The 16,450-nt window shown below is 42.0% G+C and overlaps 1 protein-coding gene across 3 annotated transcripts in view; it reads right to left on the bottom strand.

Moving 5' to 3' along the window:
* SLC44A5 (solute carrier family 44 member 5) overlaps window positions 1-16,238 on the bottom strand; it is a 431,009-nt gene extending 414,771 nt beyond the window's left edge. Inside the window, exon 1 of one of the 3 annotated variants that reach the window (XM_070786302.1) lies at window positions 16,140-16,238. In XM_070786302.1, the coding sequence (XP_070642403.1) occupies window positions 16,140-16,173 (34 nt within the window). In that variant the 5' untranslated portion in view covers window positions 16,174-16,238. Of the gene's footprint in view, window positions 1-11,270; window positions 11,330-15,117; window positions 15,316-16,139 lie in introns of those variants that run through there. The other 2 variants (XM_019957254.2, XM_070786303.1) reach the window with 2 other exon arrangements.
* Between the last annotated feature and the right edge of the window lie 212 nt (window positions 16,239-16,450).

Here is a 16,450-nt window from a genome sequence, read left to right as displayed (position 1 = left end):
AAATCAGCAAAAGCATGTCTATGTGGGGTCAAAATAATAAGCTGGATAAAGAGCTATCTCAGGGTCTGGATGATACTAGTCAATCTAATCACACTAGGACCACAGCCTTGTCTAACTCAATGAAACTAAGCCATGCCAGTGGGGTGACCCAAGATGGGCAGGTCATGGTGGAGACATCTGACAGAATGTGGTCCACTGCAGAAGGGAATGGCAAACCACTTCAGTATTCTTGCTTTGAGAACCCCATGAACAGTAGGAAAAGGCAAAATGATAGGATACTGAAAGAAAAACGCCCAGGTCAGTAGGTGCCCAATATGTTACTGGAGATCAGTGGAGAAATAACTCCAGAAAGAATAAAGGGATGGAGCCAAAGCAAAAACAATACCCAGCTGTGGATGTGACTGGTGATAGAAGCAAGGTCTGATGCTGTAAAGAGCAATATTGCATAGGAACCTGGAATGTCAGGTCCATGAATCAAGGCAAATTGGATGGTCAAACAAGAGATGGCAAGAGTGAATGTCGACATTCTAGGAATCAGCGAACTGAAATGGACTGGAATGGATGAATTTAACTCAGATGACTATTTTATCTACTACTGCGGGCAGGAATCTCTCAGAAGAAATGGAGTGGCCATAATGGTCAACGAAAGAGTCTGAAATGCAGTACTTGGATGCAATCTCAAAAACGACAGAATGATCTCTGTTCGTTTCCAAGGCAAACCATTCAATATCACAGTAATCCAAGTCTATGCCCCAACCAGTAACGCTGAAGAAGCTGAAGTTGAATGGTTCTATGAAGACCTACAAGACCTTTTAGAACTAACACCGAAACAAGATGTCCTTTTCATTATAGGGGACTGGAATGCAAAAGTAGGAAGTCAAGAAATACCTGGAGTAACAGGCAAATTTGGCCTTGGAATACGGAATGAAACAGGGCAAAGACTAACAGAGTTTTCCCAAGAAAATGCACTGGTCGTAACAAACACCCTCTTCCAACAACACAAGAGAAGACTCTATACATGGACATCACCAGATGCTCAACACCGAAATCAGATCGATTATATTCTTTGCAGCCAAAGATGGAGAAGCTCTATACAGTCAGCAAAAACAAGACCAGGAGCTGACTGTGGCTCAGACCATGAACTCCTTATTGCCAAACTCAGACTGAAATGAAGAACGTAGGGAAAACCACTATACCATTCAGGTATGACCTAAATCAAATCCCTTATGATTATACAGTGGAAGTGAGAAATAGATTTAAGGGCCTGGATCTGATAGATAGAGTGCCTGAGGAACTATAAAATGAGGTTCGTGACATTGTACAGGAGACAGGGATCAAGACCATCCCCATGGAAAAGATGCAAAAAAGCAAAATGGCTGTCTGGGGAGGCCTTACAAATAGCTGTGAAAAGAAGAGAAATGAAAAGCAAAGGAGAAAAGGAAAGATATAAACATCTGAATGCAGTTCCAAAGAATAGCAAGAAGAGATAAGAAAGCCTTCTTCAGCGATCAATGCAAAAAAATAGAGGAAAACAACAGAATGGGAAAGACTAGAGATCTCTTCAAGAAAATCAGAGATACCAAAGGAACATTTCATGCAAAGATGGGCTCGATAAAGGACAGAAATGGTATGGACCTAACAGAAGCAGAAGATATTAAGAAGAGATGGCAAGAATACACAGAAGAACTGTACAAAAAAGATCTTCACGACCCAGATAATCACAATGGTGTGATCACTGACCTAGAGCCAGACATCCTGGAATGTGAAGTCAAGTGGGGCTTAGAAAGCATCACTATGGAGGAGAGTGCATGGAGGCGGGGGAGGGCAGTGAGGGCCTACGCTTGTTCTCTGTCTAGCTGTGACCGGCTGAGGAGGCGCAGCGGCATAGGGAAGGTACCCTTGCCGGGCTAGTACAGCACTAGGGTGTCAGTTGGTCCCGCCCAGAACACATTTTAAAAAAAAAAAAAAAAAAGAAAGCATCACTATGAACAAAGCTAGTGGAGGTGATGGGATTCCAGTTGAGCTATTCCAAATCCTGAAAGATGATGCTGTGAAAGTGCTGCACTCAACATGCCAGCAAATTTGGAAAACTCAGCAGTGGCCACAGGACTGGAAAAGGTCAGTTTTCATTCCAATCCCAAAGAAAGGCAATGCCAAAGAATGCTCAAACTACCACACAATTGCACTCATCTCACAGGCTAGTAAAGTAATGCTCAAAATTCTCCAAGCCAGGCTTCAGCAATATGTGAACCGTGAAGTTCCTGATGTTCAAGCTGGTTTTAGAAAAGGCAGAGGAACCAGAGATCAAATTGCCAACATCCGCTGGATCATGGAAAAAGCAAGAGAGTTCCAGAAAAACATCTATTTCTGCTTTATTGACTATGCCAAAGTTTTTGATTGTGTGGATCACAATAAACTGTGGAAAATTCTGAAAGAGATAGGAATACCAGACCACCTGATCTGCCTCTTGAGAAATTTGTATGCAGGTCAGGAAGCAACAGTTAGAACTGGACATGGAACAACAGGCTGGTTCCAAATAGGAAAAGGAGTTCGTCAAGGTTGTATATTGTCACCCTGTTTATTTAACCTATACGCAGAGTATATCATGACAAACGCTGGACTGGAAGAAACACAAGCTGGAATCAAGATTGCGGGGAGAAATATCAATAATCTCAGATATGCAGATGACACCACCCTTATGGCAGAAAGTGAAGAGGAACTCAAAAGCCTCTTGATGAAAGTGAAAGTGGAGAGTGAAAAAGTTGGCTTAAAGCTCAACATTCAGAAAACGAAGATCATGGCATCAGTCCCACCCCTTCATGGAAAATAGATGGGGAAACAGTGGAAACAGTGTCAGACTTTATTTTTCTGGGCTCCAAAATCACTACAGATGGTGACTGCAGCCATGAAATTAAGACACTTACTCCTTGGAAGGAAAGTTATGACCAACCTAGATAGCATATTCAAAAACAGAGACATTACTTTGCCAACAAAGGTTCATCTAGTCAAGGCTATGGTTTTTCCTGTGGTCATGTATGGATGTGAGAGTTGGACTGTGAAGAAGGCTGAGCGCCGAAGAATTGATGTTTTTGAACTGTGGTGTTGGAGAAGACTCTTGAAAGTCCCTTGGACTGCAAGGAGATCCAACCAGTCTATTCTAAAGGAGATCAGCCCTGGGTGTTCTTTGGAAGGAATGATGCTAAAGCTGAAACTCCAGTACTTTGGCCACCTCATGCGAAGAGTTGACTCATTGGAAAAGACTCTGATGCTGGGAGGGATTGGGGGCAAGAGGAGAAGGGGATGACAGAGGATGAGATGGCTGGATGGCATCACTGACTTGATGGACGTGAGACTGAGTGAACTCCGGGAGTTGGTGATATACAGGGAGGCCTAGCGTGCTGCGATTCATGGGGTTGAAAAGAGTCGGACACGACTGAGCGACTGATCTCATCTGATAGGAATGAAAAGACTACATGCTTATTCCTCCCTACATGAGGAGATTCCTCATAAACAGCCCTAACTTCAAGTTACTCAAGGATACCATCGTGCCAACTTCCCATCCCTGAGGGATTCTTGATGGTTGACTTGACCTCTGGTCTGTCAGTGGCCATTCTCAAGGTTCTTCAGCCTTCAGTTCAGTTCAGTCACTCAGTCGTGTCCGACTCTCTGCGACCCCAAGAATCGCAGCACGCCAGGCCTCCCTGTCCATCACCAACTCCCAGAGTTCACTCAAACTCATGTCCATCGAGTCGGTGATGCCATCCAGCCTTCTCATCCTCTGTCGTCCCCTTCTCCTCCTGCCCCCAATCTCTCCCAGCATCAGGGTCTTAGTACATACAAATACCCAGTTTTCAGAAATACAAGATGTAGCATAAAACCACATTAAATAGGACCAGCTGGAAGAAAGCCTAGACTCATGAAAGTTCTCAATATTCAAAAGATATTCCATTACTTTAACATAATATAAACAATTAGCTAAAAATATTACCATTAGAATTCTTCAAAGGCTTGTTTTAGTAAGTTATTTCTAATTAATATACTTTTCTACCATTTAGTGCTGCCAAAAACTTAAAAATGGCTTGTTTGCCAAATGGTTTAAATAGGTTACATGCTTCTCTTGATCCATATAAACTTATGTATAGTCAATTAATTTGCTTATCCATCATACTTAAGGCATTGATTCAGAATCAGGTAAAGAGAATTTACAGAGGTTAAAACATAACCAGTCTTGACCTTAGAATTTGGCATGTGAACCACATGTCTTTTTGTCTTTGTGTTGTGTCTATAGATTACTAAATTAAGTTTGTGTGTCAGAAGTATGATAATTATTCAATGCAGAATTTCTATTGCATGTATTTTAATGTAAGTCTTTCTTAAGACTAAGAAGGGCAAGAGAAGGGGTGAATTCCAGCATTATTCTTTTTTTATTTAAATTTATTTTTAATTGGAGGATAATTGCTTTACAATATTGTGTTGGTTTCTGCCACATATCAACATGAATCAGCCGTAGGTATATGCAACACCACTCTTTATAACTTCAAGTCTGTCCTACCTTCCACAACTAAGATATCCCTGGACAGGTTTATTTATGAACAAAGATCTTTTTTAAATAACATAATGCTTCTTTTTTAGTCCTAGATATTCTTTCAGTACAGTAAAGGTGTTAAATCAGCAGAATCAAAGTCATTGCCATGGAAAAAGAATGTGATAACATTTTTATGCAGCCAAACAAAGTAAGTATGAATAAGAGTATGAGAACAGTGGATAAAAAGAAAAAAGAACTTAATGCAAAGTGAAAAGTACTGTTAATACCAGAACTTGTGAAGTATGAATGTTCATTAAGTAGCTTTTATAGTGTTTTCTAATTTTATGATTCATGATATTCTTAAACTAATACTAATAAAATGTATATATAGGCTAACTTCATGACTGTTGAGTTTTTTTGTAGGGCAAGCCTAGAGTGATAATACACTTTTAATAAACTTTTAATGTCAATTTAAAAATCTTACTTTTATCTCTGGATTTGGACATTCAAACACAATCCAATGAACTGCCAAATGTACATAAAAAGAACCTGTCCTTCAAGTTTTTTAAATACATAAATTTTAAATTGCTTCTTATAAGACTGGATTTAAAATTTCTCATCCTTTCACTCAACAAGCACTTAGGGCAGTCGTGACTTAGTTCAGAGTCTTCCTTGTCAGATAATGCACACATCGACAGTCGGACTATGAAGGGTGCGACTGAAGTCCTAATGGCCAAAAGAGGCCACGGGAAAAATGGCTGAGAGACTACCCAGCCTTTCTTATTAAAGAGCTAGAGCTTAACAAATCATCCTGTTCTTGATTATTTCTTTCATAAAACTGTCAGACAGATGCAGAATAGGAATCAGCAATATAAAATTGTGGTTCCCCAACTGAATCAAGGATTTTTTTTTACCATAACTTTAATGTCCCTCTAATGTCATGGGCCCAGTGGGAAACAATGCAAGTTTATAAAAATAGTAAAATACAAGGGGAACCAACAGAAGGCAGGACAGGGAGGTGGGGAGAGAAAGCAAAGACAAAAAGAAAAAAGCCTGTCTTTATTTGAATTTAATTTTTAAACAGCTGTGCCTCATCTAAACGTAGAACAATGGCATAGGTCAAACAGACTCTTTCAGAAGGAGCTTGCTAGCTCCTCTCTGAAAGAATGAAAAAAATGGTGGGGCTATCCCAGGATTTCTTGGCCTTGGCACTGTTGACAATTTGAACCAGATAATTCTTTGTTGTGAGGGCTGTCCTGGGCATTACAAAATGTTTATCATCATCCCTGGTCTCTACCCACCAGAAACCAATAGCACCACCCCAGTAATGACAATCAAAAATGTCTTCAAGACACTGCAAAATTGCCTCTGGTCAAGAACGACCAGGCTTGCCCCTACACAAAATATTTTTAAACTTGTCCTTAGTTCCTTCTGAGCTTTCCAGCTGACAGAATGGACTGCCACAGTCAGCAACATGATGACTGGCACACTTTCCTCTCATGGCAACTTTCTCCTACCGTGGTATATTTTATTAAATATTTCATCAGGAAATCCATTTCTGTTTCTCTTCTCATACTATATTTAATATTTTTAAAGATAATCTGTTTACAGAAATAAAAGGCAAAAAAGAAACATCCTTATAACTAAGTAATACAAAACCATTGTACATTAATTCCCTCCTTATCTCCCCAAGAAATTGTCCTAGAAAGCAGCCAAAATTTAAAATAGTGAAAGAAAGGACTTCCCTGGTGGTCCAGTGCTTACGATTCTGCCTGCCAATGCAGGGGACGTGGTTCCATCCCTGCTCCAGGAAGATTCCACACGCAGTGGGGCAACTAAACTCACGCATCCTAAAGCCCGTGCTCTGCAACAAGAGAAGCCACCACAATAAGAAGCCTAAGCACCAGCTAGAGAGTAGGCCCACTTGCCGCAATTAGAGAAAAGCCCAAGTGCACCAACAAAGACCCAGTGCAGCCAAAAATAAACAAATCCATTAAAAAAAAGTGTACAGTTCGATGGTTTAAAAAAATAGTGAAAGAGAAGTTAAAGACCACCTCACAAAGCAAATGACAAAAGCAAGGACTGAAACCTGCCATCCTTTCTCCCATCTTAAAAAAGTTTTCTTTTTTCTTGATGACTACTGCTCCCAGCCACAGCACCATTTCTTTGCTTCCTTTGCCACAAAACCCCTCCAAAGAGTTGACTCTGATGTCTCCAATTCTTCTCCTCCCATGCTCTCTTGACCTATTCCAACTGCCCTTGTCAAGGTCTTCAGTAACCTTCACAGTAATAAATGCCATGGTCACTTCTTAACCCTCATGTTACTTCATCAGCAGCATTTGACACAGTCGATTATTCTTTTCTACTTTGATACACTTTCTCCCTTGGCTCTGGGACCCCTCACACTCTTGACTTTCCCCTTACTCACCAGTTGCTCTTTCTAAATCTCCTTTACCAGTTTCCACTCCATCTCCCTTCCCTCGTAATAATACAGTAACCTTGGGCTTAGATCATGTCTCTCAGACTACTCACTTGCCAGGAAATGAGTGCTTATTCAGCCTAAGGTCTTACCACCTAGGTGCCAATGTCTCCCAAATTCACATCATCAGCCCAGCCTCTCCCCCAGACTCCAGATTCATGTGTTTGACCTCCTACTTGTCATCTCCACTTGAAATCAAATGAACACTTCAACTCATATGTGTCCAAAACGGATCTCCTAAAAAAAAAAAAAAAAAAAACTGAACTCCTTTCTCACTAAACTTGCCCCATCCACAATCTTCCAATACCAGCTGATAACGACTCCATCCTATTAGTAGCTCAGGTCACAAACTATGGAATCATCCATGACTCATATCTTTCTCTCACACAGCCTGTTAGTTCCGGAAACCGTATTAGCTCCACCCTCAAAATATATTCCGGGTCTTTCCATTTCTCAGGCCCTCTGCTGCTACCGCCCTGATAGTTGCCACCATCATTTCTCAACTGAAACATTGCAAGACTCTTTACTGGTCTTCTAGCTTCTCTCTTGCCCCATGAGGATATTTTCGACATGGTAGCCACAGCAATTCTTTTCAAACTGTCAGTCAGAGCCTATTATTCCTTTGTTCAAAACCTTAAATGATGCCCCATTTCATTGAGGATTAAAGTCAAAGTCTTTAAAATTGCCCACAGGGCCGCATGTGATCTAGTCTTCCCTCACTGTTCTGCCCCCCTTTCCTATTTCTATTCTCTTTACTAATTTCACTCACTCTCCTTTCTGTTTATCAAACATGCCAGGATACTCTCACCAGGGGGTCTTTGCCCTGGCTTTTATCTCTTTCTGAAAGATTCTTCCTCCTCCATAAAAACTACTTTGTCTCCTTCAATATTATGTTTCCAATTAAGTCTACCTAACCATCCTATTCAGAGAAGGCAATGGCACCCCACTCCACTACTCTTGCCTGGAAAATCCCATGGATGGAGGAGCCTGGTAGGCTGCAGTCCATGGGGTCGCAAAGAGTCAGACACGACTGAGCGACATCACTTTCACTTTTCACTTTCATGCACTGGAGAAGGAAATGGCAACCCACTCCAGTGTTCTTGCCTGGAGAATCCCAGGGACAGAGGAGCCTGGTGGGCTGCCATCTATGAGGTCGCACAGAGTCGGACACAACTGAAGCAACTAAGCAGCAGCAGCAGCAATCATCATATTAATAGCTCACCCTCCCACATCAGGCCATCACCAGCCCTCCAAATCCCCCAGATCATGCTCTATTTTTTTCCTCATGCTGCTGCTGCTGCTGCTAAGTCACTTCAGTCGTGTTTGACTCTGTGCGACCCCATAGATGGCCTCCTACCAGGCTCCTCTGTCCCTGGGATTCTCCAGGCAAGAACACTGGAATGGGTTGCCATTTCCTTCTCCAACGCATGAAAGTGAAAAGTGAAAAGTGAAAGTGAAGTCGCTCAGTCGTGTCTGACTCTTAGCTATCCCATGGACTGCAGCCTACAAAGGCTCTTCCATCCATGGGATTTTCCAGGCAAGAGTACTGTTGTGGGGTGCCATTGCCTTCTCCATTTTTCCTCATGGTACATTTCAATTTTAAATCTCAACAGTTTATTCATAGTCTGTCTTCCCTACCTAAAGGCTCCATTTTGTATCCCAAATACACTTCTAGCACAGAGTAAGTCTTCAGTTAATATTTGTCAAGTGAATGAAGAAATGAGTGAGGGGCTGAAATAAAGCAGACTAGTATTCTACACTGAAGTAGAAGCAATCACAGGCTTCTTCATGTTTACTTTATCCTCTTTCTCACTCTCCTTGTTATATATCAAGGGACTAGTTGGGCTGGGAGGGGGCAGGGACTCCTTGGTAGGGAGAAGTAGATAAATATAGCTGGAGAGGGGTTTACTGGGAGATTTTAGGTTTTAAGGGACTTTTTGTCTTTTGGGTTTGGAGGGCTGTTGGAGGACTTGGGGAGCATTTGTAGTCTATCACTCTCATTTTTTCGTTTGGTGGGGCTTTTATTTGGAAGGTACCTGCCAAACCAAGTGAACTATAGAGGGCAGAGATTAGGACCAATCAAAGAAGTGGAGGAGAAGGAATCAAGCTACTGAAAGGAACTTAAGGGAAACAGGGAAAAGAGAACTTCAGGTTTTTAGCCCAGCTCTCTAAAGTAATAAAGAGAACTAAGATTCAGGGCCAATGCCAAGACTAGTAATGAAGACTGTGAATTCAGTGTTCCTTTTATTCCCAGGAGCCTGGAAGTAGCAGCTAGCTTAGGGGAAACCCTGGAGTAATTATATAAATAAGAAAGTTAATCTTTTATATATAAAAGATATGTAAATATAAAGATTAATAATGATATATTAATCTTTTACATACAAAAATTATATAAATAAGTAAATTGTTATAGTGGAAGGTTTTAAAACTGTATATGTTTTTTCACACATACATGGTCTCCCCTACTATTTACACACCAATAAGAGGGTCCCTACCTCCCAAGATAAAGGTATAAAAGTAATGAACCACAGATATATTGATTATCCAATGTTGTGTAACAAATTTTAGTGGCTCAGCACAACAGTAACCATTTACCATCTCTCACTGTTTCTGCAACATTGGAATCCAAAAGTAGGCTGGTTGGGTAGACCTAGGTAAGGATTTCTCATGACATTCAGTTAGATGTTGGCTAAGGCTATAGACACCTGAAGGCTTAACTGGGCTAGAGGGTCTGTTCCTAAGGTAAGTCGTGCACAAGGTGGGCAAGCTGAAGTTGACTCTTAGCAAGAGGCCTCAGTTCTTTCCCACATGGGCCTCTCCACCAGAATGCCTGAGTGCTTTCACAACTTGGCCGCTGGTCTTCCCCAAAGTGAGCAGTATAAGAGAGCACCAGATATACAAGAGCATGACAGAAGCCGCCATGTCTTTATGTACAACATAGCCTTCCACCACACGCTACAGGCCACATACAGCCCCAACTCAGTGTGGGACAGGAGTATGTAAGGGTGTGAACACCAGGAGCCAAAAAACTGACGCCATCTAAAAGCTACCACAGTAGGCAAATGGCTTTCCACGTGAATGGCAAAATGACTTGAATCTACCTCAGAGGGGACCCACATGCATCTTTTCCAAATTATACCACTTCAAAAAATGAGAATATTTGTTCACTTTGTCTGACCTCCCTATCCCTAGAGAGGCCCTAAAACCTCTGTACAATATCACCATAGCATTTGTGGGCAGTTAGCCTACTTTGTTAGCAATGTATTTCTAATTTTTAAAGTGGATCACAAACAATAAAGTTGTGATACTTCTGAGGAAAGTGTATCATCCTCTTGATTCAGCATGAAAAAGCAAAATTGATCTCCCTTTCTATGTTAGACTTGAGAGATCTTGAGGAAAGTGAACAGGCAATAAAACACTGAATATAACTCAGCTATTAAAAAGAACGCATTTGGATCAGTTCTAATGAGATGGATGAAACTGGAGTCTATTATACAGAGTGAAGTCAATCAGAAAGAAAAACGCCAATACAGTATAGTAACGTATATATATGGAATTTAGAAAGATGGTAATGATGACCTTATATGCAAGACAGCAAAAGAGACACAGATATAAAGAACAGACTTTTGGACTCTGTGGAAGAAGGCAAGGGTGGGATGATTTGAGAGAATAACATTGAAACATGTGTATTATCATATGTGAAATAGATCATCAGTCCAAGTTTGATACATGAAATAGGGCACTCAAAGCCAGTGCACTGGGACAACCCTGAGGGATGACGGGATGGGGAAGGAAGTGGGAGGGGGGTTCAGGATGAGGAACACATGTACACTTATGGCTGATTCATATCAGTGTATGGCAAAAACCACTACAACATTGTAAAGTAATTAGCCTCCAATTAAAATAATTAATTTTAAAAAAACACTGAACATAATCAAAGGAGAGTGTGTCATACAGCTTGGTTATGCCTTTATCCACAGTACAAAATTTATTCTTAGACCCCAAGAAAGTACCTACTATCTTTATGTCTCAATTTCCTTATATATAAAATGCAGACATGATCACACTCGCATGTACAGAGTGAAATCTGAATTGACATTGGGAACTGAGCTCTAGTTTAAATACATATCAAGATATGCCTATATACATATCTCTCTCTAGATATATAGAGAGACATATCCTGACTTATACATAATATGCAATTACAAATAATACACTTGACCAAATTCCTTATATAGACTATTCATATTTGACAGCATTACTCACCTCTTACTATAGCATTTCTCCACTAACTCTATCAACACTGAGCCTTTCTTTTAACTCTAACCTACTATGACTCTCAGCGCTATGAAAAAAATCTGATGTCATAAACACATTGTGTTATGGTACCACTAAGGACCAAATCCATTCTTAGTTACATAATCCCTGAGTACTACCAGCCCTGCCAGCCTCAAGAGTCCAACGGAGCACAAAGAAAACAGGGATTAAACAATGAGGGGACTAAACAATGTCCTGAAGCTACAAAAATTCCTAACATAGTTTTCATTATTAATTGCTGGCAAAAAATGCAGACAGGTGAAGGTGGAGAGGCAGTGGAGGGCTTTAAAATTATGATTTACACATCTTCTAAATACCATGGCACCTTCAAGGAATAAATGCTTATGGGGCAGAAAATCATCCAACAGACCCAATCTCCTGCCCCCTTCCCCACTGCCAACATCTCCACAGCAAGATAGAGACCCAGGAGTATAATTTCCCTGCTGATTAGATGTCAAGCAGATATCTCCAACAAATAGCAGTTTTTATTATTACTTTTTTTATGCTATTTTCATCTGCGAGGTTTATAATCCATAAGAGCTACCTAATAATAAGTAAAATCAAACAGCTTTTTTAAAAGCCTGTGTGCTTTTATTGTTATAAATGCTTCACAAGTAAAAAGCAGTCAAAAGCATAAAGATACCCTGATTTGAACTTCCTTAGTGCTTGAACTAGAGTGTTTCTCTTGGCACACTCTCACATCAGGCTTCTGCTTCTCTTGGCAAAATCATGAACCGGCTGATGTTGTCTCAGAGGCTTTCTCATGTCCCCTTTCCAAGCATCACTCTTCTTTCATGGACCCCTTTCGGTTACCTAGGAGCCTCTCCTGCTGCCTTCCACATTCCACCTACTGTTCTAGGCTCTTTGTACTCCTCCCTTCTACCATTACAATATGCTTTTCCTAAGATTTACTTGCTTTGAAAGGATTGTTGGGGGATGGGGAATGAGGATGATGACTTTTACCAAAATGTTGAATTGTTAATAGTCCTCATTATCTTTAGAATTGTTTCCTTAAGCAGAGATTCCTAGAAATGCTATCAACATCTCAGCCCCAAATAATGCAGGTAAGAGGGCTCTCAGCAGGAGGTCTCAGTTCCTTGATTATAACTAGACCTTTTAGAAAAGTGAAATTCATTGGGTAGGGACTTTACTTGGCGTAGGGTGTTGACGTAGGAAAACTGCTCTCCCTGAAACCATCCTCAAGGATGAGAATGAAGCCCTAAATGCCTAGTGAGCATCCAATAGGCTTCTCACTGCACTTAAACTAAAATCTAACTCCTATTTAGGGTCCAAAAAGTCTGGCCTCTCCCTACCAGTCTCTACCTAACATACTGCTCTCCAGCCAAACTGGCAGTTCTCCTGTATTTGAACATGCCAAGCCACAATCTCATTCCTGCCTTAAGGCTTGCAGAGCCATGTTCCAGCTCTTGGCAGGTAAATTCCTCATCATTTGGTTTCCAGCTCAAATGTCACAATCTAAAGTAACCTCACACACACACACATACACACACACACACACACAAATAAAGTAACCCCACAATCACTTTCCATAATATGTCCTATTTTATTTTCATGATATTAATCATTGTAAAATTTTCTTATTCAGGTATTTGTTTACCTAGTCTTTCCAAGCCTCCCTCTTAATATACCCTTCATTGGGTATCATGTTTATCAATGCACAGAACCTAGTACATATCCAGTAGTCAATAAAATTGCTGAATGAATGCATAAATAGATGAATCCCAGCATAACTTAACCTTTAAATGTGAATGAGAATCCTTGTTGTACTAATAATACTGGGGGAGGAGGGTTAGTATCACTATAATCAATATAACTAACCTATTTTTATAAGACTTTTATTGAAATGGACTACAGCATATCTTTTCATTAAAATATTATAAATATTGGATTGACAAATATTCTTCTATAAAGGTCATTTTATAAAATGTCTTTTAATGAGTGCCACAAATGAAAGCTAGTATCTTCTGTCAATATTAAAAGAATATTTCCCTCTGGCCAATTTCTAGCTTTCTAGATGTACAGTGTCTGTTGCAAGGACTACAGGAGCCAATGAGCAACTTGCCTGTCACATGCTCTAACAAATCATCTTTTCCCACACATAGAGTAGCTAAGCAGAGAAAACAGCTCTGGATAGAGGATAACCAACATAGGCGGGATGTTGCTAAACGTATAGTTTATTATTCACAAAGTTCACCCCAGCCTGCCAAAAAAACTAAACTGGCAAACAAAAATGCCCTAGCATTTAGCAGTTTGGTTTAAGTTGGTTGTAGCTTAGAAGCAGATGTCTGGGAGCAGTTCAGCAAGCCAGCAGTCAGATGCTTTTGTAGAGTGCTCCTCTTAAAAGGCAACATTGAGGCAAATTAATGGATTCCAACTTCCTGGGCTTGCCTTTGAACTATCACAATTAACTGTGCTTTGCTAAAGGGAAACTCCAAGGATTTTCTCAAAGGTTTATTTTCTTCTAAGAAAGAAATGGTAATCTGGTTTAAAGAAAAAGAAACTCAGCATTAGTAGAGAGAGAGAAACACACACACACACACACACACAAATCAGTAAGAGTTAAATAACATAACTTTTAAAGAAAACATGTAGTATGAGAAAATCTTATTTTTAAAGAACTACAATAAACTTTCTTGAGACATTTCCTAGGAAAGCCTGGTTATTAATTCCTCCAAAAAATCTCTTAACATTTAAATGACAAAACTCTATTAATTACTGGTCTTCAATTAGTTCACCATCTAGTTAAATTTAAAGAAATACAATCCTATTTTGGCTTACAAATCAAAAACTTTGTGTTCAGGGAGGGTAGTAATGAGATATGTTTCATCAAACTGTTATACTAGTTCACTTATTAATTTGGCCTCAATTGTATCTTTTTGCATGTCTACCAAGATTAATTTCAGGGTAAGATTGTCTCCAGTTAGCATGTATTGTAAAACTGGAAAATTTTTTCCACTCTTCATGGATCATTTACAATCTGCAAGGTTTGGGGTGGGTATGAAATGTATTTCTGCCAATGGATAGCCGTTCAGCAGTGCTGAAAACCAATCCTTCTGTTTCATTCATGGTGCGATATGGTTCCATAAAAAGGAGTGAACCAAAAGTGCAGCTAATGCACCCTGTCAATCTGGGTTTAGACTAATTCTTTGAGATTATCATAAGAAAATTGTTTGTAGATGAATATATGAATATATTCTTTCATTCTTTCTTTAGTCATCTACCACTGTAAACATGTACTAATTCATTGGGAGAGAAAAAATCAAGTTTAAGGCCTTTTCTATTTTACAGGAGCTGTATTATTTTTAAAGAAATGCATTGCACTAAAATTATATATCTGTTATAGTTTAGAGCAGAAAAGAGAAAATCCTGGGTGTTTCGTAGCAACATCTAAAAGATTAAGGATCATGGTTTGAAACCCTTTCCAATAAGTGATTTGAGTACTCCGCAGCAATTAAAAGGCAAGCTGAAGCACCAAGATAAAGTTGTGTCCCCCTAGTGACCTCTAGAGTAGAGCTAAGCTCCCACAAGCAAGACTTGGGGAAAAAAGGAAGCAGCGAGCCAAAGCCTGGAGCGCTGCTGCAAACCAAACCTATATTTTCAAGAGTACATCCCTTCGCATCTCAGAGTGTGGTCCTGTTTTATTAAACCCCAAGGCGCGATAAATCTCCGCCTCCCGGGCTATCAGGCCCATTGGGTTGAAATCCAACTTCAAAGGCCACTGCTTCCCCCTTCCCACCAAGCTCCGGTGCAGTTCCCCCAGCACAGGCTTCCTCACCGCGCATGGTGCCGAGCTCGTTTCCACCTCTCTGCAGTGCTGCAAGACCACCTCTCCGCCACCGCTAGCTCCCCGGCGTGAGAGTCGAAGCGCTAGGCAGCCGGCCAGCGGCGACCTCTGCTAGTCCGCGCTGAGGTCGCGGGAGGCGAATGCACCAGCTCCCTGCGCGCAGCGCGGCGCTGGGCGAGTCCTGGATACCCAGCTCCTGCTGGACGCCGCCTACGAGGCTCCCTCCAGAGTCCAGCTCCCGACCACGCCGCGATGCCTGAAGTCACCCCAGCAACAAGCTCATCCTTATCCTCCCTGCCAGCGCTTCTCCCCCTCTGAACTTTCCAACTTTAGAAGCCCTGGTTCCAAAGGAGCAACAGGGGCCCGCCTCAACGACGGGAGTCACTGCCCGCCTCAGCAGGTCGGGAAGAGGGGAAAAGCCTGCAGGGACCCGACCCGTAAGCAAATCCCCTTGACCATGGGGAAAAGGAGAGCCAGACAGCTCCTATCTCCTCTTGAGGCTGGAGGTTGGGGAAATTGATGCAGAACTTGTCACCCTAGGATGAAGGTACGGAGGGAGGAGGGAGGTTGGGAGGAGAGAGTAGTAGAGATGCACCTCGAAAAACTCTCTCTCTCTCTCTCTCTCTCACACACACACACACACACACACACACACACACACACGGCCTGATTCCGAAAAGGTTAAGACCCAAGGAGCCGAGTCGCTTCTCTCCCCACTGCCCTGAGAGGGTAAGGTGCAACAGATACCCAAGCTCTTGGAGTGGGAAAGGAGTGGGGTGAGGACAAGAGTCTCCAGGTTTCCCCGGGTTACAAAAAGGGGACAAACTCCTATCGGAGTGTCCCCGGAGGTAAAGGAAGGTGCAACAGTTCTCCCCACCTCCCGGAGAAGGAAAACTCTTCCCCAGCAGGCAGCCTTCCACTTGGCCAAGCCCGGATGTAAACAGGCTAGCCACAGGGGCGGTCGGCGGGTGGGAGGTGGGATGGAGCGAGGTGAGAATGGAGCGTTAACTCACCCTTGATGCTGGGGGGCTTTCTCTTCTTGGCCATCTCCTGTCCCCTCCCCTCCCCCAGACCCCCGGAGCGTTTCCTCCTGCTGTCACCCAGCTCCTGGAGCGGACACCGTGGAGGGCTTCCAGGCGAGCTCTCGCCGCGGCTCTCAGCTCAGCGAGCTCTTTGTTGCTGTGATGGCATCTGCGAGGCGGCGGCGGCGGCCCGGCTGCGCGCTCGGCTCTGCTCGGCTCGGCTAGGGCGGGCGCCGCCGCCCCTCTGCTCTCCGCCGCGCGGAGCTGGTGAAGCTCGCGCTCGCTCTGCTGCGGCCGCTCAG

Source organism: Bos indicus, chromosome 3 (genome assembly GCF_029378745.1).
Source record: "Bos indicus isolate NIAB-ARS_2022 breed Sahiwal x Tharparkar chromosome 3, NIAB-ARS_B.indTharparkar_mat_pri_1.0, whole genome shotgun sequence".
NCBI classification, from domain to species: domain Eukaryota; kingdom Metazoa; phylum Chordata; class Mammalia; order Artiodactyla; family Bovidae; genus Bos; species Bos indicus.
This window is presented reverse-complemented; position numbering and strand designations above follow the sequence as displayed.